The 27678-nt window shown below is 37.0% G+C and overlaps 1 protein-coding gene across 1 annotated transcript in view; it reads right to left on the bottom strand.

Moving 5' to 3' along the window:
* FMN2 (formin 2) overlaps window positions 1-27678 on the bottom strand; it is a 441094-nt gene that overhangs the window by 296514 nt on the left and 116902 nt on the right. The window contains exons 5-6 of the mRNA XM_072647566.1: window positions 17257-18902; window positions 14819-14963 (exon numbers count right to left, since the gene is read on the bottom strand). Coding sequence (XP_072503667.1) covers window positions 14819-14963; window positions 17257-18902 — 1791 coding nt within the window. The remainder of the gene's footprint in view (window positions 1-14818; window positions 14964-17256; window positions 18903-27678) is intronic.

The following is a 27678-nucleotide window of genomic DNA, read 5'->3' as shown; positions in this document are numbered from 1 at the left end:
TAATATGTATGTTTCTAAGTTAATATTTGCAGAAAAAAGCCTTACGTGGAGTTTAGTAATCCCTGTTTCTATTAGTTTGAACAAAACCAATGCAAACAAGACCAGAAGAAAAGCAGAAAGATAGGAAACAATTTTTACAGTCATTGTTTCTGATAAAGACTTCATTTCTCAAATGTATAGAAAACTGAGTCAAATTTATAGGAATGCAAGACATTCCCCAAGTGATAAATGGTCAAATGTTATGAATAGACAGTTTTCAGAGGAAGAAATTAAAGCTCTCTAGAGTCATATGAAAAAATGCTCTAAATCAGTATCGATTAGAGAAATGCAAATTTAAAGAATTCTGAGGTACCATCTCATACCTATCAGATTGAAGAATATGACAGAAGAGAAAAATGATAAATGTCAGAGAAGATGTGGGAAAATTGAGACACTGGTGCGTTTTTGTTGAAGTTGTGAACTGATTCGACCATTCTGGAGAACAATTTGGAACTATGCCAAAAGGACAATCAAACTATTTTGATCTAGCAATACCACTATTAGGTCAGTATTCCAAAGAGATCACAAAAAAGGAAAAAGTATCCACATGTACAAAAATGTTTATAGCAGTTCTTTCTGAGGTGGCAAAGAATTAGAAATTAAAGGAATGCCTATCATTTGGGGAACGGCTGAACAAGCTACAGTATATGAATGTAATGGAATACTATTGTGTTATAAAAAATGTTGAGCAGGCGGATTTCAAAAAACCCTGGAAAGACTTACATGAACTGATGCTGAATGAAGTGAGCAGAACCAGGGAACATTATACACAACAACATTGTGTGATGATCGATTATGATAGACTTTGCTCTTCTCAGCAATACAAGTGATCCAAGACAATTCCAAAAGACGCATGACAGAAAATTCTATCCACATCCAGAGAAAGAACTATGGAATCTAAATGCATACTGAAGCATACTATTTTCACTTGTGTGTGTGTTTTGTTGCTACCGCTGCATTAAGAACCTTGAGCAATCAAGTGATTCTGACTATTATAAATGCCCAAATTAATCTCAAAGATCCTATAAAGAGAGATGCTGTTTGAGTCCAGAAAGGAATATTGCTGTCATATAGGAAATGATGAACTGGTTGATTTCAAAAAACAAGGAAAGACTTGGACTTATGAAGTAAGATGCTATTCACCTTCAGAGAAATAGATGACATGAGGAAATAAGCATCGTGGACTCTTACATATATGTGTACAAGTGTATGTATGTCTATATTTATAGACATCTATGTATATGTAAATATGTGTGTATATGGGTATATGTGTGCATCTACATATTTATCTGTATCTCCAATCTTAATTGTAGCTTTCTTTAGGGTAGGCTGGGGGAGGGAGGGGAAAAATAAAATAAAAATGCGCAGTAGAGGACAAAAGAAAACCAACAAGAAAGCAAAGAAAAACTGGGCACTTTGAAAACAATGTGTAGTATTAAATATATAGGTTTTGCTGAAATGGAAATTTATTGCTTTATACTGAATCTTTCTGCATACATGCCAATATTTTTTTCTTTTCTCATTTTGTATATAAGTGTAAAATTTAAAAAAATACAAAAAATAATGATGGAGGTGATACTTCCACCATCCTTTGATGCCAGTGGAAAAAATATGAAGTACTATACTCACTTCTTATCATTTCCATTGCAGGAAGAACATTAATAAACTGGAGAGCTGATGACCCTAGGCAAATCATGCAACTTCTGAATGTCTCAGATTCCTCATCTGAAAAATGGGGATAATAATAACAATACCTTCTTCTCAAGCTGTGATGAGGATAAAATGAAATAATATTGGTAAAGCAATTTTAAAGCTTAAAGTCCTATAAAATGCTAGTTATTATTAGTTATGATTAAAAAGTATGGCAAATGACTTCAAGATAACATGAAAATCAGTTAAAAGAACTGAGAAAGTTGATCTTGGAAAAGAGAAGATAAAGAGAGAGTGTGAGAGAGATCTTTAAATATCTAATATGTTGCCAAGAGGCAGAGGAATTCTTCATATTGATCAATGAGCTCATCCTTAAGATTGTGCCCTTCAGTGATAAGAGATCCCCACCGATGCATGCCTGCACATCCCATGCTACACTTGTCTCTGTCCTTCCATTAACTTTATTCCGGGGTATTGCTCCCCCCCCACAATATGCTAGAGTAACACCTTGCTTTTCCTGTGATATTGTGAGGGTACCAGTGTAATGATCTGTGTTCACCCTGCCCCATGATGGACTGATCTTTTCTTTGTGTGATTCTTTGATGATGTCTTATACTTACTCCCTGCTCATCTTCCAAGCTGTTCATTGGTTATATGCATCAGTCCAGTCCTCTCACACATCATCTGCCTCCTCCACTGATTCATGGAAAATACTCACTGTAAATTCTTTAGTGGCAATTACATTCCAGCTTTTGCTGCCAGAAAGAGCAATACTGGTAGAATGTTAGTATTCCAAAAGCTTGCCTTTGATTTAATTAAAGCTTGGGGTCATCAAAGATCTTTATGATTTTTTAAAAGTAATCTATTCTGCTCCTCTTGTGGCCCAAATAATTTTCTCCCTGTACTGTCTCTTTCAGATATAGGTACTAATGGATAAGATGAATTGGATTTTGTTTCCCAGCACTTAGCTGGAACATAGTAAGGATTTAACCAATTGCTTATTGACTGATGGTTGATTTGGCCACAGTGGCCAGAACTGAGGGCAAAGGATGAAAGTTGCAAAGAGGCAAACTTACAGTCCTAAGGAAAAACTTCTTATCAACTAAAGCTATCAAAAGCAGAACAACCCTCTCCAGAGCTCAGGTGCTTCTCTTCTTACTTGAAGTCTAAGAGAAAAGGATAAATGATTACTTATCAGGTATATTTGTTACTATTGTTATCATTAATTCTAACTTGTTCTAGTTGGTTATTCATGAGATAGGTAGTAGCATCTGTGATATGTTACAGTTAACAGTACCACAACTGGGAGCTTTTTGAAAAAGCCTTAGTCAGCCTTGGCCTCTTCTTTCTCTGAATTTGATGCTGCTAATTGTGCCCAGTGAGTGACAAGGCTATCAAAGGAAGAGGCCTCAGCTCCTTTGCCTCCAAGATTGTCATGTAGCCGAGGCATATAAATTTTTTTAAACCTGTCTCAGCATTTATTTTTTTGTTTTAGGGAAAGGAGATCAATCTGGAGCAGCTGATTTTTTAGATTTCAAAAGTTCAAAGGGGGAATCTCCAAAAACCCATTACAGGTTTTGTAGCCAGACAAGCATTAATACCTGAAGAATCCAAGAGCTCCAGTGTGATTGAGTTGAGGACTCATTTTGCAGTGATGCAGCATTTGAATATGAACTTGGTGAAACCAATGCTAATCAGAAACCATACTAACAATGATTCCACTTTTCTCAGAGATCAAGTGTACTCCCAAGATTAAAGGGATAGAAATGGTCGTCTTTTTTTTTTTTAACTTCTATATCTTTGACAAAATATCCCTTTGTAAAAGTGGTTCAATGTTATCTGATTAAATAACATTTGTTAATGAGGAGTACAAGTTGCCCATGAGTGACTAACAGTGGGAGGAATATTATTTTTGAGCCCTTCAAATGGGTGTTTAAGCCAATAGCATAAGAGAAGAAACAACCCCACAGGGTTCCCATAGAACCCTGAGGTTACAACAATTGAACTCTGGGATAGTGAGCTACAAGACCTACTAGCTATGCATGGATGGGCTCAAATATGTGGATATTTGACTGTAATATAATTCCGCTAGTCTGTAATTCTCTGACTCTTGTGAGTCATATCATTATGACTCAAGAACATTATCCTTAATTCCATCTGTTAAAAGAAAGTATTCACTCTCTTGAGATGGGTGCTAATGTTCAAGCTAAACTTTTCAGATGAAAATCTCTACTCCTATTTTAGGCCACGTTGCAAAGAATCATACCAAAGGCTAGGTAAGCTCTACATTGCGGAGACCTGGTCAGAGTAAGTTTGGATCATTATGCTCAATGGGAACTGGATTTTAGGATGAAAAGTCATAGAAGATTCATCATAAGGCAAACAAAATTTGGAAGGATGGTGAAATTTTGTCCCAAGAAAATTGGTTGAATATGTTAGTATGATTTTGATAGATAAGGAGGAAGAGAGTTATCTTTGTGAATTTTAACAGATTCTTATAATATTTTATATTGATATCTTTTTTCACAAGCCAAATCTTTTCTCTATAAAAATAAATAGAAAAAGAGAAAGAAAAATAATTTAAAAAACATCTAATACCTGTTTCTTATATTTTGGATGTCATCATTACCTATTCTATTTACAATAAAATTATTCTCAATCCATTATTTTTCTTTAAAATATATTTGTTGTGTTTTTTCTCTTAATGCAATCAAGCACAATTATTTTGATTCCATCTTGATATCTATAATGATGGAGAAACTAATCGATACCAATGAAATAACAGATCCTTAAAGCAGAATTGAAAACTTACCCTAATTTAAACAGTTCAGTGATTTGTTCTATGGTACATAATTAAGACATGACTAGATCTCAAGTGCTAAATTCTTATTCAGTGTAAAATAGACCATATTCCTGTTCTGCTAGCCATTCTGCTACACTACACTGCCATTGGAGGCAGGATAGAGTAGGGCACTATTTGAAAGGTCCTGAGCTGCTATTTCAATACTTTCCCGACATTCTGAGAATGGAAACTCCCTTTCCTAAAACATAAAGGCAACTCATTCACATCTTACTGTCTGCTGAGGCACTAAAAGGTCAAGTGACTTGTCTTTCACCTCCCAGACAAGATGTATCATGGAAGTCTTTCTGGCTCACTGGTTGACTATTAACTAGACCACATTTCTTCTCTTGCTGTCATCCTCTCCCTCTGTCTTTCAAGATGGGTGTTTTCAAGTACCCAAAGGTTTGTTATGAAAGATAGATTAAATTCTAAATTGGCATGAGAGCACTGAACTTGGAGCAATGGCTGAAAACTTGAAAAGCAGACTCCAGATTAATATAAGAAAAACATTTCCTAAAAATAGTTATCTATCAATGGAATGGGTTACATTAGGAGATAAAAGTTCACCCTCACCAGCGGTCTTTTGGAAAGGTCCACATTACTACTATTTATGGAGAACATTAATGCTCAGGCATACTCTGGACTAAATGGACCTTTGTATCTTTTCTATTTTGGGGGTTCTGTGTTTTTGTGACTCTTTCCATGATACCATAGTGTTTTAAAATCTCTCTTCTGAGTAACATTCTCCTCTGTTCCTCACATTAACTGCAGCATAATTCCATAAAGAATCACCTGTCTTAAAGAACAACAAAACAGAACAAAAAAACTTTTAAATCTGCCAAGACACATAAAGTAAAGCCTAATTCATATTCAGTGACGCTTATGAGAGTTTGTGAAAATCCAATATTTGATGGAAGAGTTCTAATTTTTACAGTATTTGAATGTTAACATACAGTTAACATTTAAGTTGACATAACAAGGTCAATTATGTCTAATCTAATTTCAAGGTATCTTTCTTGATAATGTTTTTGTATTGTTAAATATATAGGACTAAAAAAAAACCCCTAATCACTTAGTTTCTTCGAACATAAAATCCAAAGTAAAAATTAAGGTTATGGTTTTACCATTCTTTGAATTGATTGTATATGCTCTATGTATGGTAATAAGAATAGCATTTTCCAAAAAAATAATAAATCCTTCACCATCTAAAACAAATCCAGATTCCACAAAACCTATGTTTGTCTAATTATAGGTTTGTATTTTGATGTGGTTTTCTATGTAAATACATTTTTAAGCTTGCAATAGGAATGCATTCTATTAAAAGCAGATGTTATTTTAACAGTTACAAAGTACCAAATGTTTATTATCTATGCCTCAAACATCAGAAATTGTCGTCTTAAAAATGTATTTTCCATTTTAGCCTTTATTTCACATAGCTTTTCCACAGATCAGATATAACTGCCCAATTACTATCAAAGCACATATCTCACCACATACAGCCCACCCTCCCTACTTCTCAAATTAATATTAGAATCCACCACTGTCAGTTTTTTTTTAAAACCCAATGTAATGGTGAATGCTGGTATCACATAAAACACCCTTAGTACATAATAATAGATGATGTTTGTGTAAGAATTTTGTACCTCAAAATGATTATTTAAATATATGGGGAACAACTGAAATGGAGGCCCTACAGGTATCATACATCTGCTTCTTATAACTTGACCCTAAAAACAGTGCCACAAAAACAACACTGTTATGAAACATGTAACACAACTGTGGTTCCCTACTTGTCAAACAGAAGTCATCTAACTTCAATAGGTATTTCACATAAGGGTAATTGTTCATTACAGATTTGAAACTACATATTTCCTCACAGTTAACTACTAAGGTCACTGAATACAGAAAATTATTATGTTTACCACTACTACTACTACTATTACTACTACCACCAACTAGCACTCAGCGCACTTCTTTAAGATTTGCCAAATGATATACAAATATTATCTCGTTTTATCCCAACAACAACTTTGGGAGATAAATGCCTTTGTTATCTCCATTTTACAACTGAGGAAACTAAAACTGATAGGATTTAAATGACTTATCCAGGGCTACACAACACAGTCTGAGGCTGGATTACACTCAGGTCTTACTGAGGTTTTCCATTGTTATAATAAAACTAACTTTGTTTGGATACTAAATGATCGCTTGTTCCATTAGCATTATAAACCTTAATAATATATCAATTCTTTCTTTGTTTTTTCAGAATTTGGGCATCAAGCATTATGACATATTGGAATGGGTTCCCAATAATTACTTAATATTTAAAGATACAGCAAATGCTAATTTCAATGAATCTGTATATTACTTCTGTAATAAGTAGCAGACTCAACTATCTACTCTACCGATCACATTTCCAGAGGCTAAAGCTCAACAAATATTTAGCTATCAGGGATTTTTTTCCCCCTCTTTCCCTCCTCCTTTGGGCAGCAGCAAGTTAATCTGATAAATACAACAGAAGAAACTCATGAAGGCATTCATTTGTGTTGCATTAAATGGTTATAGAAATGCCAGTTAGGAGTTGAAACACTAACACAGATTCTTCTTATTCAGTTTTGTTAACTTCTGTGTATAAGTTTACGTTGTGGGCAGCATGTTCCTATGCATGCCTTTTAAGCATGATCAGACACTATTTATTTAAAGCATATTTTACAGTGATATTCCCATTTTTTGTCATTGTGGGGAGCATATGAAGTACCATCACTTGACAACCAATAGAGTTTAACCACAACCACTGTCTGCCTCTAACCACTCTTTATAGGCCACACAAGTGAATGCCCTTTACTTTTATTGTTTACAGAGGTCTGCCTGCCTAAATCTTATATATAAAGTTATATTTCACAAGGAAAACATTACATACAGTGGCATTATGGCTTATGTACTTGAGGAATTAGAGTAGTCTAAGGCAAGGACTATACAAGTCATTTCCATCTACATCAATTCATTGTAAGAGGTATCATTTCACAATTTTTACTATAGCAACTTGAATGGTGACCAATATTAAAAAGAAAAATATATTCATATCTATAAAAAGGAAAAAATACTATGAAAAATTTTGATGAGAATAAGGAACTATGAAAAATTTTGATCAGAATAAGGACTGGGGACTGAATCTGTGATTTTATGGGTTTAAGGAACTCTCTCACAAAGAAACTCTCTATAAACTTAGATTAGTCACTTGTCTTCAATGTAGACTGTAGAAGAGCTATCTAGTGCACCGAGAGGTTGAGTAACCTGCCCAGGGACCATGTGTTATAGGCAGGACTTAACCCAGGTCTTCATGCTTTCAAGTCTTATTCTCTATAATCCTCCTTCTTTTTCTCTCCTACTCTCCCCTTTTTTCCTCTTTTTTTTATTGAAATGTAAAAATTAAATCAACTATTAGAATTTCTTTTAAAATTTCTTCCCTACATTTTTATATTTTCTAACAGCATTTTCATCAGGTGAGATGGTCACAAAAAGTAAATACAGACATGCTTGCAACATAGAACTGTGCCCAGAATTATGTTATAGTGTAGGATTATGCTTCTCAGATATGTGTGTACATACAAAATATATATTTATGTTCATACACATATAATATGTGTTATATGTGATATATACTGTGTATCTATAAATATAAACCTATTTATTTATGTGTATACACATATCTGAGCAGCATAATCCTATAATATAATGCTGAGCAGAATTCTTTGCATTTATGTATGCACATACATACATAGACATGCTACACATATGTAAACATATATACGTGATTTGTGCCTGCATATACTCACCACTAATAAGAAAAAATACTTTCTAATTCAAGTGACACTTCATTTAATCAGAATGTCTAGAGAAGGAAGTCTCTTGCTTTTTTTTCTATTTACTGTGACACTTCAATGGATCTCTAATCTCACTCTTATAGGTACTTCCTCCAACAATGAAGATCACATTCCATCTGTACTTGCCCACCCTAAGAGACCCTTTTTTCCATTATGATAAAAATAAAAATACTAAATTCAACCTACATGCCAGTACCCTTCCTTCCTCCTAATCTTTTGACAGCACATATATCCTAAGGAGGTAGATAGATGGCATAGTAGAAAGAGTGCTGCACTTAGAGTAGGAAAAGTCCAAGTTTAAATCTTGCTTCAGTCATGGTGTGATCCAGGGAAATTCATAGAACCTATCTCAGGCTTAGGTGTTTTGTTTTGTTTTGTTTTCATCTAGAAAATGAGAGTGATGATTAACACCAATCTTACAGGGTTTGTAAGGATTAAATACATAAAGTTCTTTGCAAAATTTAAAAAGCTATTTGAATGCTAATTGTTATCACCATGATTTTCATTTTTATTTTATTTGATGTCTAGTTATCATGCCTCCCTTGGATATCCCTTGACTATATTCTTTTCCAGTCAAACATTTCACTGATTATGTCACTTCTCCCATTCAAATATTCTCATATAACTGTTATTCATGTCCATTGGATGCCTCTCCATTCCTCTTTGGTTAAGACTCAGTTTTAATTCTTTGAAGAATTTAGTATTCTAGAACTTGTAGCTATAGAAGAATATCGATCTTTAAAAAAAAAATGTACTTGTTTTTTTTAGTGAGAAGCTTGAAATCATCAAAAACTATGCACAAATTCCCAAAGGTAGTCTAGCCTCTTCTCCTACATAGTAGGAGAAGAATTCTGGATCCTGCTGACTGTCTATTCTGAGTTCTGCACAAGACTCATCTACTAATGGAGATGCTGTACAGTTTGTCCACCCCACAGCATGTGAGAGCCTAGGGTAGCATTCTCCAAATTTTTTTAATATGTATTCCATCAGTAAAAATGTTTGGACACATAGCCCCAATATGTACACATTTTTATATTTATAAATTTGAGGTATATATTATTTTAATAATTATTATACATAATCAATTTATAAATAATAAATTATTATTAGAAAAGTAATACAAAATGTACAAAAATAGAACTTTTAAAAATTGAAATAAAGATAAAATAGTATTATTTCTAGAATCAATAGGAGACACTAGCATTTACTGAGTAGGAAAATGATATGGATAATCCATACTTTAAGAAACTCTGCTTGGAGGCTGTGTAGAGTATTTATAGGAAAGAACAGTTTCTCGAGGCAGAATGAACAAGCAGAAGGCTATTACAATAATACAAGCAAAAGGTGATGAAGATTGAATCAGCGGTAGCCCAATGAGGATAAAGAAGGAAACTTGTAGGAGAGATTTTGTTTAGTTAGAACCATCAATATTTGTGTGTTCATCCTTCATTTCCGAAGAAGACCCTGCCATTGGAGAAATAATGACATGACTTGCACTTGACTTTGTTTTGAGTGAGGGAGGGCTGTGCTGGTCACCAGCCTCACTTCTCCTTCAGAGCCATCTGAATCCAGTAACCAGATATTTATCAGGATGACTGGACATGACCCAGGATGAGGCAACTGGGGTTAAGTGACTTGCCTAAGATCACACAGCTAGTGAATGTCAAGTGTCTGAGGTGAGATTTGAACTCAGGTCCTCCTGACTCCTGCACTGGTGCTCTGTCCACTGCACCACCTAGCTGCCCACCATCAATATTTAGAAACTCAGTGAATATGTAGGGTGAGAGAGAGTGAGGAGTTGAGGAAGATACCTAACTTGTAAACCAGAATGACTAGAAGGATGGTGATATCCTTTACAGGTGGCCAAGAACTGGAAATCAAGGGGATGCTCATTAATTGGGGAATGGCTGAAAAGGTGTGGTTTATGATTGTGATGGAATATTATTGTGTTATAAGAAATGACAAAGATGATTTCAGAAAAACCCAGAAAGATTTACATGAACTGATGTAAAGTAAAGTGAGTAGATCCAGGAGAAGACTGTGCAAGTAACAGCAATATTACACACTGAAGAACTGTGAATGACTTAGTTATTCTCAGCAATACAAAGAACTCGTCATGAAACATAATATTTGTCTACAGAGAAAGAACTGATATTGCCTGAATACAGATTGAAGCATTCATTCATTCATTCATTCTTCCTTCCTTCTTCCCTCCCTTTCTTTTTTCTCTTTTTACTCTTCCTTCCTTTCTTTCCTTCCTTCCTACCTTCCTTCTCTCTTTCATTCTTTTTTTATTTGAATCTTTCTGTACTAAATTACTAATATGGAAATGTTTTACATGATTGCACAAGTATAACCTGTATGAGATTGCTTACCATCTCATGGAAGGGCGAGAGGAGGGAGGGAGAAAAGAACAGAATCTGGAAATCAAAACTTTAAAAAAATGCTAAAAATATTTTAACATCTAACAGAGGGAGAGAAACAAAAGAATACAATTTAAATTAATTGCCAAACCCTCAAAAAAATAAACAAACAAGTCAGGGGAAAATTGTCTCAATTGTTGCCCCTTTATTCTGATTGGTTTTTTTTTTCCTTCTGATTAAGTGGAATTGACCAAAAATTCATTGTTTTTGTTTCTAACTTCGTTGTCAATCTTTCTGAAACCTTTCTTTACCTATTCAACCACTCACATAAATATAGGAGTTAAATATAATTTTTTAATGACTAAAACTTTTATATAACATCTCATGGTCACTTCTGTAAATATTAATTATTTTTATACAGATGTAGCTGTAGAAAGTATAGGATGAATGTGGAATAGTACCCAAATATACTCCTCAGAAGTTTATTTTTCAGTAAATCCTTGACATGACAGAAAACATCATTTTTGTCATCATCTACTTCTTTTGCCCAAGAGCTAAATTCCAAGAACTTTTATTTCAAAATTCCCATTAGTAGGGTTTTGCTTTTTCAGCAAGGAGTTCTGCTTAAACAAAAACAAAAACAAAAACGTCATTCCTAAGTTCTGTGTTTCTTTTGTTTAGGTATGGACCTCCTTATAACCAGTGCTTCAAAAATCATAGGACATTATTATGAAAAAATAAAACTAAACTAATCAATTGTACTCTTGCCATTACAAAAATGTAGAGTGCTTTTTTCCTCCTCTTGCAACAAAGATTTTAAAATGCAAGATGTTATCCGTATTGTTGATTTGAGCATCCGGAAAACAATCTGCCTTCCCAATATGCCAAAAGGCAAAATTTACCAAGCTTAGCAATTCCATGTTATCACACCAAAAATGTTTGCACTGTGAAAGTAATACAACACAGGCACCTCATTAAATACCAATGCATCCAGACCACAGACTTACTTTCAGGAAGGAGACAGATCACAGAAAAATTATTTAGCTATTTTTAAATATTTAAAGAAAAACAGAACTTCCAGCTTCCATTGTATACAAGTAGAATTACTTTGAATTATCTCCATAAACACATGCCACTGCATTTAAAATTATTAATTTTACTTGAAATGAATCATGAGTTACCAAAATGTGTACACACAACCAGTACACATCTGCCACATAAAGAAAACTACTTGTAAGCACTCTAGGAATACACTTTCCTTAAACAACGTATCATACTGCCCTGTAGGCACTGAATGGATGGATTGTTCTTCTAAATGACGAAGTTAAACAAACCCAGCCTTCTTCAGTAATATTTTACTTAAGAGCAGGTCTCTGTCTCTGGAATTCCTATAGGTTTAAAAGAGAATGATTTCTAAACCATCCGAAAATCAGACTTGAAACACAGAGCTCAGCATCAGGACCTCAGTCAGGCAACTACTTGACAGCTATGGTTATAAGTCAAGCTAGAGTTTAGAGACAAGACTTGAAGTTGCTATACATGAGTCTGAATTGATACAAATGTTAATGATGTCTTAAAAGAATGTTTCTTCTCCACAGTCTGTGTAATGAAGTGTTGGTGACAGTGGAGGATGATACTGCCTGCCACTGGATCTCTGTAACCTGTATTAAAGCTTTGAACGATGACTTATACACACAGATGATACTCATAAGAAGTAGACTGCCGAATGACGGATAGAGAAATCTAATGGCGGCCGATCTAAAGTCAGCTCTTGGCAACATTATCATATAGCATATTAGGCAAAATTGAACACTGCTCCAATTCAAATATAGCTTAAAGTGAATGGGCAAGTAGGTGGACTAGTGCAAAGAATAGTAAGCCTGAAGGCAGGAAGAATCCTCTTCGTGAGTTCAAATCTGACCTCAGACACTAACTAAACTTTGAGCAAGCCACTTATTAATCATGTTTGCCTCAGTTCTGTCATTTATGAAATGAACTGCAGAAGGACATGGCAAATTGCTCTAGGATCTTTTCCAAAAAAACCCCAGGTAGAGTCACAAAGAGTCAGACACAACTGAAACAACTGAACAACAATACGGTGAATGCAATGGATATCATTCCAATGTCACTGTTGCTTGCTGTTTATCAGTCTGTAAAAACAGGATTTAAAAACACACAAAAGAAAGAGAAACACTCAGGAATTCTGAGCTTCCATGTGAATTTTTGGGAAAAACTATTTATTTGTTTACATTTAATTGTAGGCAATAGGTTGTGGATTTGGTTTCTCCTTTGTTCTCGAAGTGGACCATGACATCAGTGATTTGCAGTTGACTGATTGAGTGAGGGAGGGATGTGCAAATCAACAGCCTCACTTTCTCCTCCAGAGCCATTTGGGTGCATTGACTAGATGTAGAACAGGATAACTGGAGATGACCTAAGATGCAGTGGGATACCATGGCTCTTTTAAACTAAAGTCTTTCAAGTTCTCACTTTGAGTGAGGCAATGGCCATTTACTGAATAGGACTCTTTAAGAAGTGAATCAAGGGATGGCCCTTTTAATAAAAAAAAAAATCAAACTGGGAGAGGAAGACCTTTAGGATTGTTGGTTGAAAAGATGAACAGCTACTCTTTACACTCTTTCTGAGCCAGAAGGGCACACACAAAAAAATTAATCATTAAGTGGTGCTTGGGCAGGGACCTATTGCTGTCCAATCCTTGAGATCCACAGTGAATTGGGTTTAAGGCTTGAATTTTGAAAAAGAAATCTAGCTAGTAAACCCCAAGTTAACTAGATATCTTTCAGCTATCAAACTTTCCTTTCCTTTGGGCAGAACAACCTAAAGTAAGGAGAGAGGAGTGGAGAGGGTATGGGAGGGAAGGAGAGGCGAGGAGAGCATATGTTGAGATGCTTAACTGGAACTGGTCAGATGGGTATAGTCACTAGAGATCTAAAGGAGAACACCAAAAAATCTTTAAATGAAGAAATATAGAGAGTCATTTTAAAGAGGAAATAACAACCTTAAGATTCCCATCTGAGGAGTACTGTACATTGTTAGAATATCAGACTGCTGAGAATCCTAAAAAAAATAATTATGTTTAGGTACCCCTTGTGGATAATTGAGGGGGAAGCTAAACATGATGTTTTGCATTTCCAATGTGGAAACTCCCTTGACTGATAGAAAAGTCCCAGGCTTGTAAGCCTGAGACACACAAACATTAAGAGATTCAGCTAGCTAATAAATGCCAAATGCTAAATTTGAATTCAAGTCTTCCAAGCTCCAAGCACAAGACATGTATCAACTTGCCTAAAACCTTTTTCATATAAGTAAGAAATATAAGAAGAAATATGAATAGTTTATCCATTAAAACTTTAATGTACTGATGGACACAGGGAATGGTCAGCCAAATTTTATTCTATAGCTTACTATAAAACCTTAACTTTGCAGAAAAAAAAAACCCAACCAAACCTAAATTCAGTTTTCTAACTTCCTTAACTTGTTTTCACTTTGAACTTAATTCCTGTCCCCTTCTATATAACTGATCCTATACTTTTCAAGTGCCAGAAAGTGTAGGTCACCAACTGCAACATCCCAATTCATATACTAACTCCTAATGTCTACCAAGCACAGGCACTGACTATTTAGCCATAATAACATCGTTACTGCATGCCTTCTGCACTGACACTTTTACTGCTAAAGTAAGTCATTTTATGAACTAGTACGCAACAGACAACAGAAGCATCACATTTGGACCAAGCATCACCTAAAAAAGTGTCACTTTTTTATGTTTGGCTATTGGATCTTAGAGCAGAAGGGTATCCAACTGAAGAGGCCCATTTGTTCTCTATTCTGAGATGTTCTTATTTAGCTGTACCTTCAACATTTTCACCCTTTTCTCTCTGCTTTAGATCTATGCAGCAGTTTACAGTACAGGAAGCATTTCAAAAGCAAGCACATCTTTTCTAATAAAGTCCATATGCTTGTGCCAAAAATAACGTCCAACAAAGGGGACTGGAAAGAAGAAAAAAAAGAGTACTCACTTGTTTAGTCTTGGTCTTTGTTATGGTGTCAGAAATAGGTTTCTTCCTCTCCTTTACAGCAGTTTTAGAAAATAATTCTTCAAACTCATGGCAATCTATGGATGGCTCTTCAATTTTTTCCCAAATGAGAGAAGTGCTAGAATCTCTAAAGTTAAGCACAAAATGAATGAAGAGTAATGTCAAACTGGTAGGTTAAATTATTAGATGAGGGGAATATTATGACTAAAAATGCTTCGGTTACAGAAATGATGCATTTACCTATTTTTACAACCATCCCAATTTACTTAATAATATTAGTTGAGAAAAGTTCCATTTTATATAACTATCGGAACATCAGCTTTCTTGGAATACTGGAATTGTAAGCGATTAATCCTCCATATAAAAATATAACAGAAGGGCACATTGGTGCATGGTTGTCAGTGGTCCATAATCAAGCCATAATTTCTCAGCCTTATATATTATTCAAAGTAGTTTTTAATCCCAGGCTTATTTCTCCTGACTACAGAGCTCACTCTCTTAGTGCTACCCTTGAATATTAACTCATTTTAGCATTGATGTGTAAATGAAAAGAATCTCTGTAATAATATTACTGACAAACTACGTATGGTCCTTTGTTTTTAGACCTCCAAGAAAGGGGAAACCACCATATCTCAAGAAATCACATTCTAATTGTGGATAGCTAGAATATTTAAGAAGTTTCCCCCCTGCCACATCAAGCCTAAATTAACCTCTTTGTAACTTCCATGCATTGTTTCTGGTTCCACCCTCTAGGGCTAAAGAAGGAATTTATTTATTCCCTATGTTGCAATCTTTCAAACACAAAGAATTCCTATCACATCCCTTTTGAGTCTTCTCCAATCTAAACTCATCCTTAAATAACAGGGGCTCAGAGCCTTTCACCATCCTGATGGCGCTCCTTTGGACATCCTCCTGATTATCAGTGCCCTCCTTTAACATTGCCAAACTAAGGCAGAGTGCAGTGAGTCTGCTAATGTCCATTCTTAGAAACAATGCTTCTCTTAAAGTATCCAAAATTTGCATTAGCTTTTTAGCTACTATCTTCATCTCTTTTCTTATTGTCCAGCCCTGTTTGTAACTAAAAGTAATAATATGCATGTCTATTTCTGTGTATATTAGTTTTTTCTTTTCTTCTTTCTCTGTCTCTTCCTAGATCTGTACCTATATCTTGTACATACATCAACACAGATGTGTGTGTATTCTTAATCTATTCTTAGATTGAGAGGTAGAGAAGAAAAGAATGTGTGCATATGTAAGTGAGGGTGGTTAAGAATTATCCTATAACCACATTACACACATACACACACCTGCTCATACCTGGCAAATACTCATAAGTATTTCCTGAGTAGGGTTGGATAAGATGGGAGTAAGAAAAAGGGAAGGAAATCATTTTAGTTAAAACTGTTTCTCAGGCATTCTAACTGTTCAAAGAAGAGAAATATCCTTTCAAAAAGGCATTTATGAAAAGTTCCAATAAAGACTTAGCTAATAAGTTTCAAAGTTGCATTGTTTCCTATTCTACCACATTCCAGACAAGTCAGTCAATGACTGGATGACTCAGGGATATGAACTCCAGACAAGTGGACAACTTACAAACCACTAGTACCAAAATAAAGAGAGAAGAGAAAAAAATATCAGGGAATATAAAAGGGATTCCCAGCCCTAGTTTTGCAGCTCTCTATTGACTATCAATTGGGATGTTACCATCAAATTCTCAAAAGCAAACAAACATGACTAAATTTGAATGCCATGGACAGGTATATCATTTAGCACTTCATTCTAGAGGGTGTCAAATCAAATCAAACCAAACATGAGAAGTTATCACAATCCCCAAAACATTAGAAATCACTGCCATAGAAGTACAAAGATTCCACTGAGATTCTGATTTATATTTGTAAGTTTCTTGGCAGAAGTGCAAAACTAAATGATGAATACAACAAACAAAGCACCCATCTGGTGACTCATCTGGCCAGAACCTATTCAGACTTGTTTACAATTGAGAGCTCCAAGCTTATGTGGTGTGCTTTCCAAAGATTATGGGCATGACAGGAGTTCAGATCTTGGAAACAGCTACTCATTCTTCCAGGGAGAGTACCAATTACCCTTCAGAATCTTGTAGAGTGTGGCCTCCCTTTTCTCACTACTCAGAACTTCAATATGGATAAGAGATTGATTTGAAGAAAAGAAGAGATGGGATTTTTTTACAGGCCAAAATTGGTTTGCCAATATATCAATATAAAAACTGCAAACAAGTTTTAAAAGCTGCACAAAAATGCAATTCTGCCCATTCACAAGACATTCTCTATTATTACCATAAATGCACGTATATGATACAACAGTATTTGGCAGGTGTTTGCAGTAGGTGTTTGCAGTAAGGATTCCAAAAACAATCAAACCCCCATTTCAAGTTCCTGTTTTACCTTTTACTGTGTAGCTGAATTCTTGTCCAATAAAGAGGCTTCATTGGTCGACATGGTTCTATTGCTTGTTTCCTACTCACTTTGTCCTGATTCAAGCCTATTCCAAACAAGCCAGCTGGCAATGGAGGAGCAAGGAATCCACATACTTGTGGAGGCATAATGTTTGGCAATGAACTACCCCCAGCTTGTGGTGGAGGTGGAGGACCTGATCCAGGTGGCAGAGGAGGTGCAGAAAGGGGTGGGATCCCCGCTCCAGGCAGAGGCGGAGGAGGTGGAGGGACCCCCACACCAGGCAGAGGAGGAGGAGGTGGAGGGACCCCCACACCAGGCAGAGGCGGAGGAGGTGGAGGGACCCCTACACCCGGCAGAGGTGGGGGAGGGGGGATTCCCCCTCCAGGCAGAGGCGGAGGAGGTGGAGGGACCCCCACTCCAGGCAGAGGCGGGGGAGGGGGGATCCCCACTCCAGGCAGAGGCGGGGGAGGGGGGATCCCCACTCCAGGCAGAGGCGGGGGAGGGGGGATCCCCACTCCAGGCAGAGGCGGGGGAGGGGGGACCCCCACTCCAGGCAGAGGCGGGGGAGGGGGGATCCCCACTCCAGGCAGAGGCGGGGGAGGGGGAACCTCCACTCCAGGCAGAGGCGGGGGAGGTGGGATCCCCATTCCGGGCAGAGGCGGGGGAGGTGGGATACCCATTCCGGGCAGAGGAGGGGGAGGTGGGATCCCCATTCCGGGCAGAGGCGGGGGAGATGGGATACCCATTCCAGGCAGAGGAGGGGGAACCTCAACTCCAGGCAGAGGTGAGGGAGGGGGTATTTCCAATCCAGGTAGAGGTACAGGCGTGGGCAGCACTGTCATGTCAGGAAGAGGAGGTGGGGGAGGAATCATCATGCCTGATACAGGCATGGAGATGGAAGGTTCTGTACCAGGCAAAGGCGGTAGAGGTGGGGGAGGTGGAATGTTTACACCAGGCAAGGGAGGTGGTGGTGGGATACTTGCACCAGGCAAGGGAAGATTCAGTTCTGTGCCTGTCAGATGTGGGGAGGGAAGGGTGCCATGACTATTTTCAAAAGATGTGCGAAGGGAATGTTCATGGCTGGTCACACATTCAGTTATAAAAGGTGTTGCAGTAGGCTGTGTGTGAATTTTTTCTTCATTATCAGAACCTGGGAGGGGTGGAGGTGGTGGGGGCTGTGATACACACTGTATGGATTGATTTGCATCAAGCTGTACAGATATTAACCTTGGTGAAACAATTAAAGAAATCTCTGAACAAAACTTTGTTTGAGGTCCAGAAGGTGTCAATGGCACAGTTGGCTGTCCATTTATACTCTCCTGAGTGAGCGGAGGATGCTGTGGCAGTGTGTTAACAAAAGGCATTACAGATGCACTGCCCTCCTCTGTTGGTGAAGTCTGTACTGATTTTACATGTAACATCCTTTGATGTCTTAGACCTTCTTCAGTTAACTGAAGATCGTCATGACAGACACCTTCTGCCATTCCCCTCTCAGTCACTTGTTTTCCAACCTCCAGGTCTGTAGTAGGGTATTGCTTCTCTAGTTCAGCTATTTTGGTCCTCAGATTTTCAATTGTCTGTTCCAGCTGCTGAATTACATTTGCATGTTCCTCAGATTTCATGTCAAAAGTTTCCTTTGGAGAGAAAAAAGGACAATGGTTAAAAAACAATGTAGAAGATTCCAAGTTTGTCAGCATTGGAAAGTTTGTGAAACTTCATCAAACAGGCTATTTAAAAAAGTAATAACATACTCCAATGTTTTTCACTTTTAGCAAGATGTGATAATGATTTGTGCATAAACCACCAGTCCCTTTCAGGATGATTTACAAGCACTGTTTAATGACTAACACTGCAGACATATTAGGAATACTACAATATTAAAAATAATTAAACAGAGATGGAAACAAAAAATGTTTTTGGCACCAGGATGGGATTCATCCAAGCTACATTTGTTGACTCCATTATGATGTTTCTCCCAATATACTAGATCCTTCTAAAAATGTATAAGCAGGTCCTCAAGATGTTTTAACCTTTCATCTGGACACCTTCCTTCTACCTGTTCAGCTGAGGACCTTGCCTCACACTTCATGGAAATAAATGAGAAATTTGCCAAGAGTTCCCCATCTGTTCATATTTCATATGTGTTTGACTTCATCCTCAACATCCTCCTTCATTCCAGTATTTGATGAAAAGGTCCTTTTCCTTGCCAATGTCAAACTCCTGACATAAACCCTTGCTCACATCCCCTCCACATCTCCAGTATATTGCTCCTCCAATTATCTCCATTCTCTCTAAAACTTTAATCCTTTACTGTGTCTTTGCCCCTTCCCTGCTGCTAGCCAATATATCCATATCTCCTTCGTCCTTAAAGATCCTTCATTTGATCCTACCTTAACTATTGTCCTGTTTCTTTCCTCCTTTTCTCGGTTAAATTCCTTAAAAAAAGATTATCTTCTCTAGACATCTACAAGTTCTTTTTTCTTAATTTCTTTTAAGCCTTCATAATTTGGCATCCAACTTTCTGATTCACTTTTAATGGATTTCTCTAAAGTTACCTATTCCTTTTCACCACCTCTTCTCCTCCCTTTCCATTCTTTTTTTCCTGCTGTTGCTCAGTGTTGTCAGTCCCATCCAACTCTTAGTGATCCTATTTAGGGTTTTCTTAGCAAAGGTATTGGAGTGGTTTGCCACTTCTCCACCTAATTTGACAGATGAGGAAACTGAGGCAAACAGGGTTCTGTGACTTGCCCAGGATCACACAGGTAGTAAGTGTCTGAGACTTTGAACTGAGTCTGAACTCATGTCTTCCTAATTCTAGGCCAGGCACTCCATCCACCATGTAACCTCATTGCCCCTGTTCTTTTTTAAAAAATATATCAAATATTAAAATATATCAAAATTATATCAAAATATAATAGAACCACTCCCAGGCCATCTGTCTAACTAGACTCTATCCTTGATATCTAATGATATCATTTTAAAGGGATACATGTATTATCTCCCCATATTAGAACTTAAGCAGTTTATCTTTTTTTAATCCCTTGTGATTTTTCACTCATGTTAGTTTTTTATGTTTCTCTTGATTCCTTTATATTTCAGAGCTTTTACTTGACTTTGGTCTTTTCATCAATGACATTTGGAAGTTTTCTAATTTGTTAAAGGTCTGCTATGTGAATTACTATTGGTTGTAAGCCCATATATTTTGCCTTCTGGAATACTATATTTCAAGCTTAATGTAGTGATGTCTATTAAAGTATGTATGACACCAAATGTGAGTCTTAAGTATTTGAATTTTGTTTGGCAGCAGGTAGTATTTTTTTATCTGTAGGTTCTAGAATTTGGCTATAATCTTCATGTAGGGATTTCTTTCTTTTTTTTAGAATTAATTAATTAATTAATTAATTTAACTTTTAACATTCATTTTAACAAAATTTTGGGTTCCAAATTTTCTCCCCTTTTGTCCCCTCCCCCCACCCCAAAACACCGAGCATTCTAATTGCCCCTATCACCAATCTGCTCTCTCTTCTATCATCCCTCTCTGCCCTTGTCTCCATCTTCTCTTTTGTCCTGTAGGGCCAGATAACTTTCTATATCCCTTTACCTGTATTCCTTATTTCCTAGTGGCAAGAACAGTACTCGACAGTTGTTCCTAAAACTTTGAGTTCCAACTTCTTTACCTCCCTCCCTCCCCACCCCTTCCCTTTGGAAGGCAAGCAATTCAATATAGGCCAAATCTGTGTAGTTTTGCAAATGACTTCCATAATGATCGTGTTGTATAAGACTAACTATATTTCCCTCCATCCTATCCTGCCCCCCATTACTTCTATTCTCTCTTTTGATCCTGTCCCTCCCCATAAGTGTCGACCTCAAATTGCTCCCTCCTCCCCATGCCCTCCCTTCCATCATCCCCCCCACCCTGCTTATCCCCTTGTCCCCCACTTTCCTGTATTGTGGGATAGGTTTTCATACCAAAATGAGTGTGCATTTTATTCCTTCCTTTAGTGAAATGTGATGAGAGTAAACTTCATGTTTTTCTCTCACCTCCCCTCTTTATCCCTCCACTAATAAGTCTTTTGCTTGCCTCTTTTATGAGAGATAATTTGCCTCTTTCCATTTCTCCCTTTCTCCTCCCAATATATTTCTCTCTCACTGCTTGATTTCATTTTTTTAAGATGTGATCCCATCCTCTTCAATTCATTCTGTGCACTGTCTCTATGAGTGTGTGTGCATGTGCGTGTGCATGTGTGTGTGTGTAATCCCACCCAGTACCCAGATACTGAATAGTTTCAAGAGTTACAAATATTGTCTTTCCATGTAGGAATGGAAACAGTTCAACTTTTATGAGTCACTTATGACTTCTTTTTGCTGTTTACCTTTTCATGCTTCTCTTGATTCTTGTGTTTGAAAGTCAAATTTTCTTTTGAGCTCTGGTCTTTTCATCAAGAATGCTTGAAAGTCCTCTATTTCATTGAAAGACCAATTTTTCCCCTGAAGTATTATACTCAGTTTTTCTAGGTAGGTGATTCTTGGTTTTAGTCCTTGTTCCTTTGACTTCTGGAATATCCTATTCCACGCCCTTCAATCCCTTAATGCAGAAGCTGCTAGATCTTGTGTTATCCTGATTGTATTTCCACAATACTTGAATTGTTTCTTTCTAGCTGCTTGAAATATTTTCTCCTTAACCTGGGAACTCTGGAATTTGGCCACAATGTTCCTAGGAGTTTCTCTTTTTGGGTCTCTTTCAGGCAGTGTTCTGTGGATTCCTTGAATACTTATTTTGCCCTCTGGTTCTAGAATCTCAAGGCAGTTTTCCTTGATAATTTCATGCAAGATGATGTCTAGGTTCTTTTTTTGATCATGGCTTTCAGGTAGTCCCATAATTTTTAAATTGTCTCTCCTGGATCTATTTTCCAGGTCTATTGTTTTTCCAATGAGATATTTCACATTATCTTCCATTTTTTCATTCTTTTGGTTTTGTTTTGTGATTTCTTGGTTTCTCATTAGCCTCCATCTGTTCCATTCTAATTTTGAAAGAACTATTTTCTTCAGTGAGCTTTTGAACCTCCTTTTCCATTTGGCTAATTCTGCTTTTGAAAGCATTCTTCTCCTCATTGGCTTTTTGAACCTCTTTTGCCAATTGAGTTAGCCTATTTTTCAAGGTGTTATTTTCTTCAGCATTTTTTTGGGTCTCCTTTAGCCGGGTGTTTACTTGTTTTTCATGTTTTGCTTGCATGTCTCTCATTGCTCTTCTCAGTTTTTCTTCCACCTCTCTAACTTGATTTTCAAAATCCTTTTTGAGCTCTTCCATAGCCTGAGCCCATGGAATATTTATTCTGGATGTTTGGGATACAGAAGCCTTGACTTTTATGTCTTTCCCTGATGGTAAGCATTGTTCTTCCTCATCAGAAAGGAAGGGAGGAAATACCTGTTCACCAAGAAAGTAACCTTCTATAGTCTTATTTTCTTTTCCCTTTTCTGGGCATTTTCCCCGCCAGTGACTTGACTTCTGAATGTTCTCTTCACACCCACTTTGCCTCCAGATCCTCCCAGCCAGCACTTGGGGTCTGAGATTCAAATGCTGCTTCCCAGCCTCAGTTGGGCAGGGGCAGGACTGCTATTCAGTGTGAGATCAAGTTCAGGTGCTCAGGTAGGGGCAGGGCCGCCTCATGGGCTCAGTTCCCTCAGGGAGTTTATGCAGAGACCTTCAACAATGTATCCAAGCTCCTGCCTGCTTGGGGAACCTGGGTCTGCCGCTTCCCCCGCTGCTGCCTCCCGAGGGGGCCTGAATTATGGGGCCACCCCACTCCCCTCTCGACCCACCAAAGAGACCCTCTCACTGACCCCCATCACCTGTGGGTAGAGGGACCCATGTGGCCACTGGAGGTTCCGTCCCTGAAGCCCGTTCGGATCGGCTCCTCTTGGTGCCATGCGGCCAAGGCAGGGCTGGGCTTGGCTCTGGGTCTGCAGCACAAGGGACTTTTTGCAAGAGGTTTTCAGGGTTCTCTGGAACAGAAATCTCATCTGCTCCGTTGTTCTGTGGCTTGTGCTGCTCCAGAATTCACCGGGAGTTCTTTTTTACAGATAATCTATGGGCTGTGGGTTCGGAGCTAGTATATGTGCATCTTTCTGCTCCGCCATCTTGGCTCCTCTTCTACTCCTCCATCTTGGCTCTGCCTTCAGGGATTTCTTTCTTGAGGTGACTGATGGAATCTTTCTATGTCTGTTTTTCCTTCTGATACTAAGAGATCCAGGAAGTTTTCTTATTAACGTCTTGGCTCTTTTTCTGGTCATGCCTTTTAGGTAGTCCGGTAATTTTTATTTTGTCTCTCCTTGAACTTTTTTTCACGGTCAGTTGGTTTTGTTTATTTGTTTGGTTGTTGCTTTGTAATACCTTATATATTCTATTTTTTTTCCAGTCTAACTTTGTTTTACTATTTCTTGTTGTCTCATGGAGTTATTAGTGTCTATTTGGTCATTCTAATTTTCCAGGGGTTTTTTAATTGGGTAAATAAATTCCAAGCTATTAACTCTCTTTTCAGATCTTTCTTCTGTAGCTCTCATTTATTTTTTTTCCCTTTACTACTCTCATTTGCCTTTAAAAATCATTTTAGTTCTGAAAACAAACAAAACAAAACAAAAATCCTGCTTTATCTCTTCTAGGAATGCTAATATTTTTATTTTTGTCTGAGCTCAGTTTTTCTTTGAGGATTTCCTTATAGATGATTTAAAGTCATTCTCCTCTTCTGGATTTGTACCTTTATCATACCTGTTATCATAATAGATCTTTATGATGGAATTCTAGGTCTATTTTTTTGTACCTCTTCTGGCCTACTGTGTGATTTTTATTTTATGTTAGGGCTGGATTACATCCACTTTGGGGAATATCCTGCCTGGACTTTTTTATTCTTGGATTGTTCTGCTGCTTTCTTGGGTTATTGAGTGTTTTGTTATACCTATGCTTCAGGAACAACTACAAGATTTCATTGTTCCCAAAGCAGTCTCATCCAGGACAAAGTAGGACAATTTCCCACCTAGTCTAACCTGGATTTGGGTCTGTACAATGCTAATATAGGCTTGACACTGGTTGGATGTTCCAATGGGCTGAATCTAGATTCAGTTGTTATCAACCAGTTAGAAAGTTCTGAAAGTTTAGAATGGCAGAACCATATACTTCTCTTTGGTCTGTGGATGATCCACTAGTTATTCTACTTCAGACTTCAGACTAGGCTGTCAGCTGGAACTAAGCTTCCTGTGGCTATGTGGGGTCAGAGACACAAGGGTACTGTTTGCTTTTGATTCCTAGCTCAGTAGATAGCCTAGGGCTTATGACATCTCTTCATCCTGGAACATTAGACCTAGGTGCAGGTTCTCCCTCAGGAAACCTTGGATCACTTAAGCAGAACTGAATAGTAAACACTACAACAGTCAGTTGGTATCTATCTGTTCCTGCATCCTGTACAAGGTCAGGGAACTTCTTTGATGAATTCAGAACTTGATCTTTTTTCAGGTCCTGTGTGCTAAAATGCTCTAACAAACACTGTTCAGACTCTGTCCCCATTGTCTTTCCTCTTATGCTGACCTGGGCTGAAATTGTTAATTATTGACTGATAAAGACTCAGTTTGGTATGTTTTCAAGATCTTTGTGGAAGGGTTCAATTGGGGAGCTAAGTTGTTCTTTACCATCCTAGCTCTGGTCCTCCAAATTAATTCTTACTTATCAGATCAAATAGTCTTTAATCAATCCTCAACTTTCTTGAACTTTCTAGAGAGTTGACCACCCTCTCTTTCTGCTATTCTCTCTTTGGAGTTTTCATGACACTTTCCTAGCTCTTTCTGCACTTGTATAACTGTTCCTTCTCAGTCTACTTTTAGATTTTCTTTGTCATGCCCACTAACAGAGGATGTCCATCAAGTCTCTCTTCTGGGTCTTCTCATATCTCTGTCCTCCCACATGTTAATCTCATCAGCCGTCAATGGCTCAGCTACTATCTCTGTATAAATGGTTCCTGAATTGATTTATACAGTTTTAGAATCTCTCCTGAGCTCCAGTCCTACAGCATGACCTAAAATGCTCATTTGACATTTCAAACTTCACTTTAAACTCAATGTGCCCGAAATTGAACTTATTACCTTTCCCTCCAAATGCACGCTTCCTCTAAAATAGCCTATCATTTTTTTTAGGTCAGCATCATCATTCCAGATACCTAGTTTCACAACTTTGATGTCACTTTTGACTCTTTCTCCCTCCCTCACCTGACATAACTAATCAAGGACCACGTATTATTGTTTTCATTTCTATAACATATGTGTATATATGTGTATGTATGCATGCATGTATATATAAACCCTCTGATATATGTACATACAAACCATATCATATGTGTATATAAAACCTCATCTCTACTCACATAGCTACTCTGTTTTTTTCAAACCTTTATCATTTTTCACATAAACTATTGCAGTAACCCTCTAATTAGTCTTCCTGCCTGAAATTTCTTCCCACTAAACTTGTAAAAGGAAACTGAGAAATCACGTTCACTAGATCGTAGGAATTGAAGCCGGTAGGCTGAAAAGTATGTATGCTTGAAGGATGGACATTGGGCATCATATATTCTAACCTCTGTTATGGACCCTTAATGATTTCTAATATTTTTAAAACTATATTCCTATAACTCTATCCATTATCTAGGACTGTCTCCAATGACTCTTTATTTCCTTCTGCTTCTAGTGAGGAAAATATTTGTAGTCACTAGTGATTAAAGACGCACTTGTTGCCATACCCAAACTAAGCCTTGGAGGACTTAAATGTTTTCATTCCTAGAACTATTATCCTGAGTTAGTTGTACTGATTGATATTTGTCTCAACAGTCCACTTTACTAAGGACCAGTCCTACCCAAGCTTCATTTCATTATCTTTTTTTTTTCTCATTAGCTTGCCATCCCTCTACAAAAATGTTCTTTCCATTCCAACAGTCCTATATATGTATTATCTTCCCCCATTACAAATTCTTGCAGTCAAGGACTATTACCTGTTTTGTATTTAGGTACCACATACTCCAGGTATACTCTCTCAATCAACCCTTACATTTGTATTGTCAGTACTTCTCCAGAACATAGTAAGCATGCAAAAAAATATTTCATTCATTGATTCATTGATTCATTCATTCTTACAGTGAATCCCAAATAGAGCTTCAAATATAATTAAATATAATTCTGTCAGTTCCAACTGACATTTTCCTTTATATAAAGACTTTAAATAAGGGGGTTCATAATTTAGGAGTCAGGGGATAGATTTCAGTGGGTTCATGAAATCGGGGGAAAATGACATCTTTATTTTCACTAAAATTTCCTTTCATTTTAAATTATATGTCATATTTTATTTTATTTAAAAATATTCTGATAAGGGATCCACAGATCACACCAAACTGCCAAAGGTGTCCATGATACAAAAAAGGTTAAGAATTCCTGTTCCAACCTATTAGATACAAATTACACACATTTTTGAGAATTTGAAAGAGGAATTCATTATCAATAAATTCTTTTTTCTTCTCTAACAAGATATCTGTTTGTTGACAAAAACAAACAAATAAAACCATCTCCTCATATCCCTCATTAGGTTTTTAATGTGTCCCCTACTTGAAAGTACAGATATGCAAAGTTAGAAGGTCAATTTAAATTTCAGATAACATAATAAGGTGTTGGACCTACAGTAACTAAACTACTAGATTTTTTTTTGGATGGGTGGTAGCAGGGAGGAGGGAATATATAATTACCTTAAGTCACCATTTGTTGACAAATATAGATCTTCAAATAGACTGAAATATAACAAAATATGTTTGGAAAATGGTACCCCATAGCATATGAGAAATTCATGGGGTAGGAGTAACTAGGACTCAGGGCTCCCAACATCATATTCACCTTTTGTCTATCCTTCCTGTCTTCTGTGATAACATTTAGAAAGGGACAAAGAAACCAGGGGAAATTCAAAAGACAGATCCATCCTGGTGAAGATCAAAAAAGTTAATTATTTCTTTGTAATGCTGATGAACTCTCTAATATATTTACTAGTTCCATTTGCTTAATGCTCTAACATTAACTATATGAATTCATTTCTTGAAACATTAATCATATCTTATAATTAGGGCTGTCAGTTTTCAAGCAATGGCAACCAGATAGCATGTACAAGCTGATAAATAACAGAAAGGTTTCTTCAGAATGAAGACATGTTTGCATATCCATACTTCCATTTCAACTAGCCCCAAACAACTTTCAGAGACATCAGCAAGGTAAATCACTGAAGCAAAGATTTGGAAAGTTATGAGAATATCGCAACGTAATTTACCCAGGTAAGAAAAAGTATATAATGTATTCAGGCAGGAAAATTTTTTTAAATGCTATCTTCACACATTC

This window comes from Notamacropus eugenii, chromosome 2, assembly GCF_028372415.1.
Source record: "Notamacropus eugenii isolate mMacEug1 chromosome 2, mMacEug1.pri_v2, whole genome shotgun sequence".
NCBI lineage: Eukaryota > Metazoa > Chordata > Mammalia > Diprotodontia > Macropodidae > Notamacropus > Notamacropus eugenii.
The sequence above is the reverse complement of the archived record's forward strand: the minus strand, read 5'-3'. Positions and strand labels throughout refer to the sequence as shown.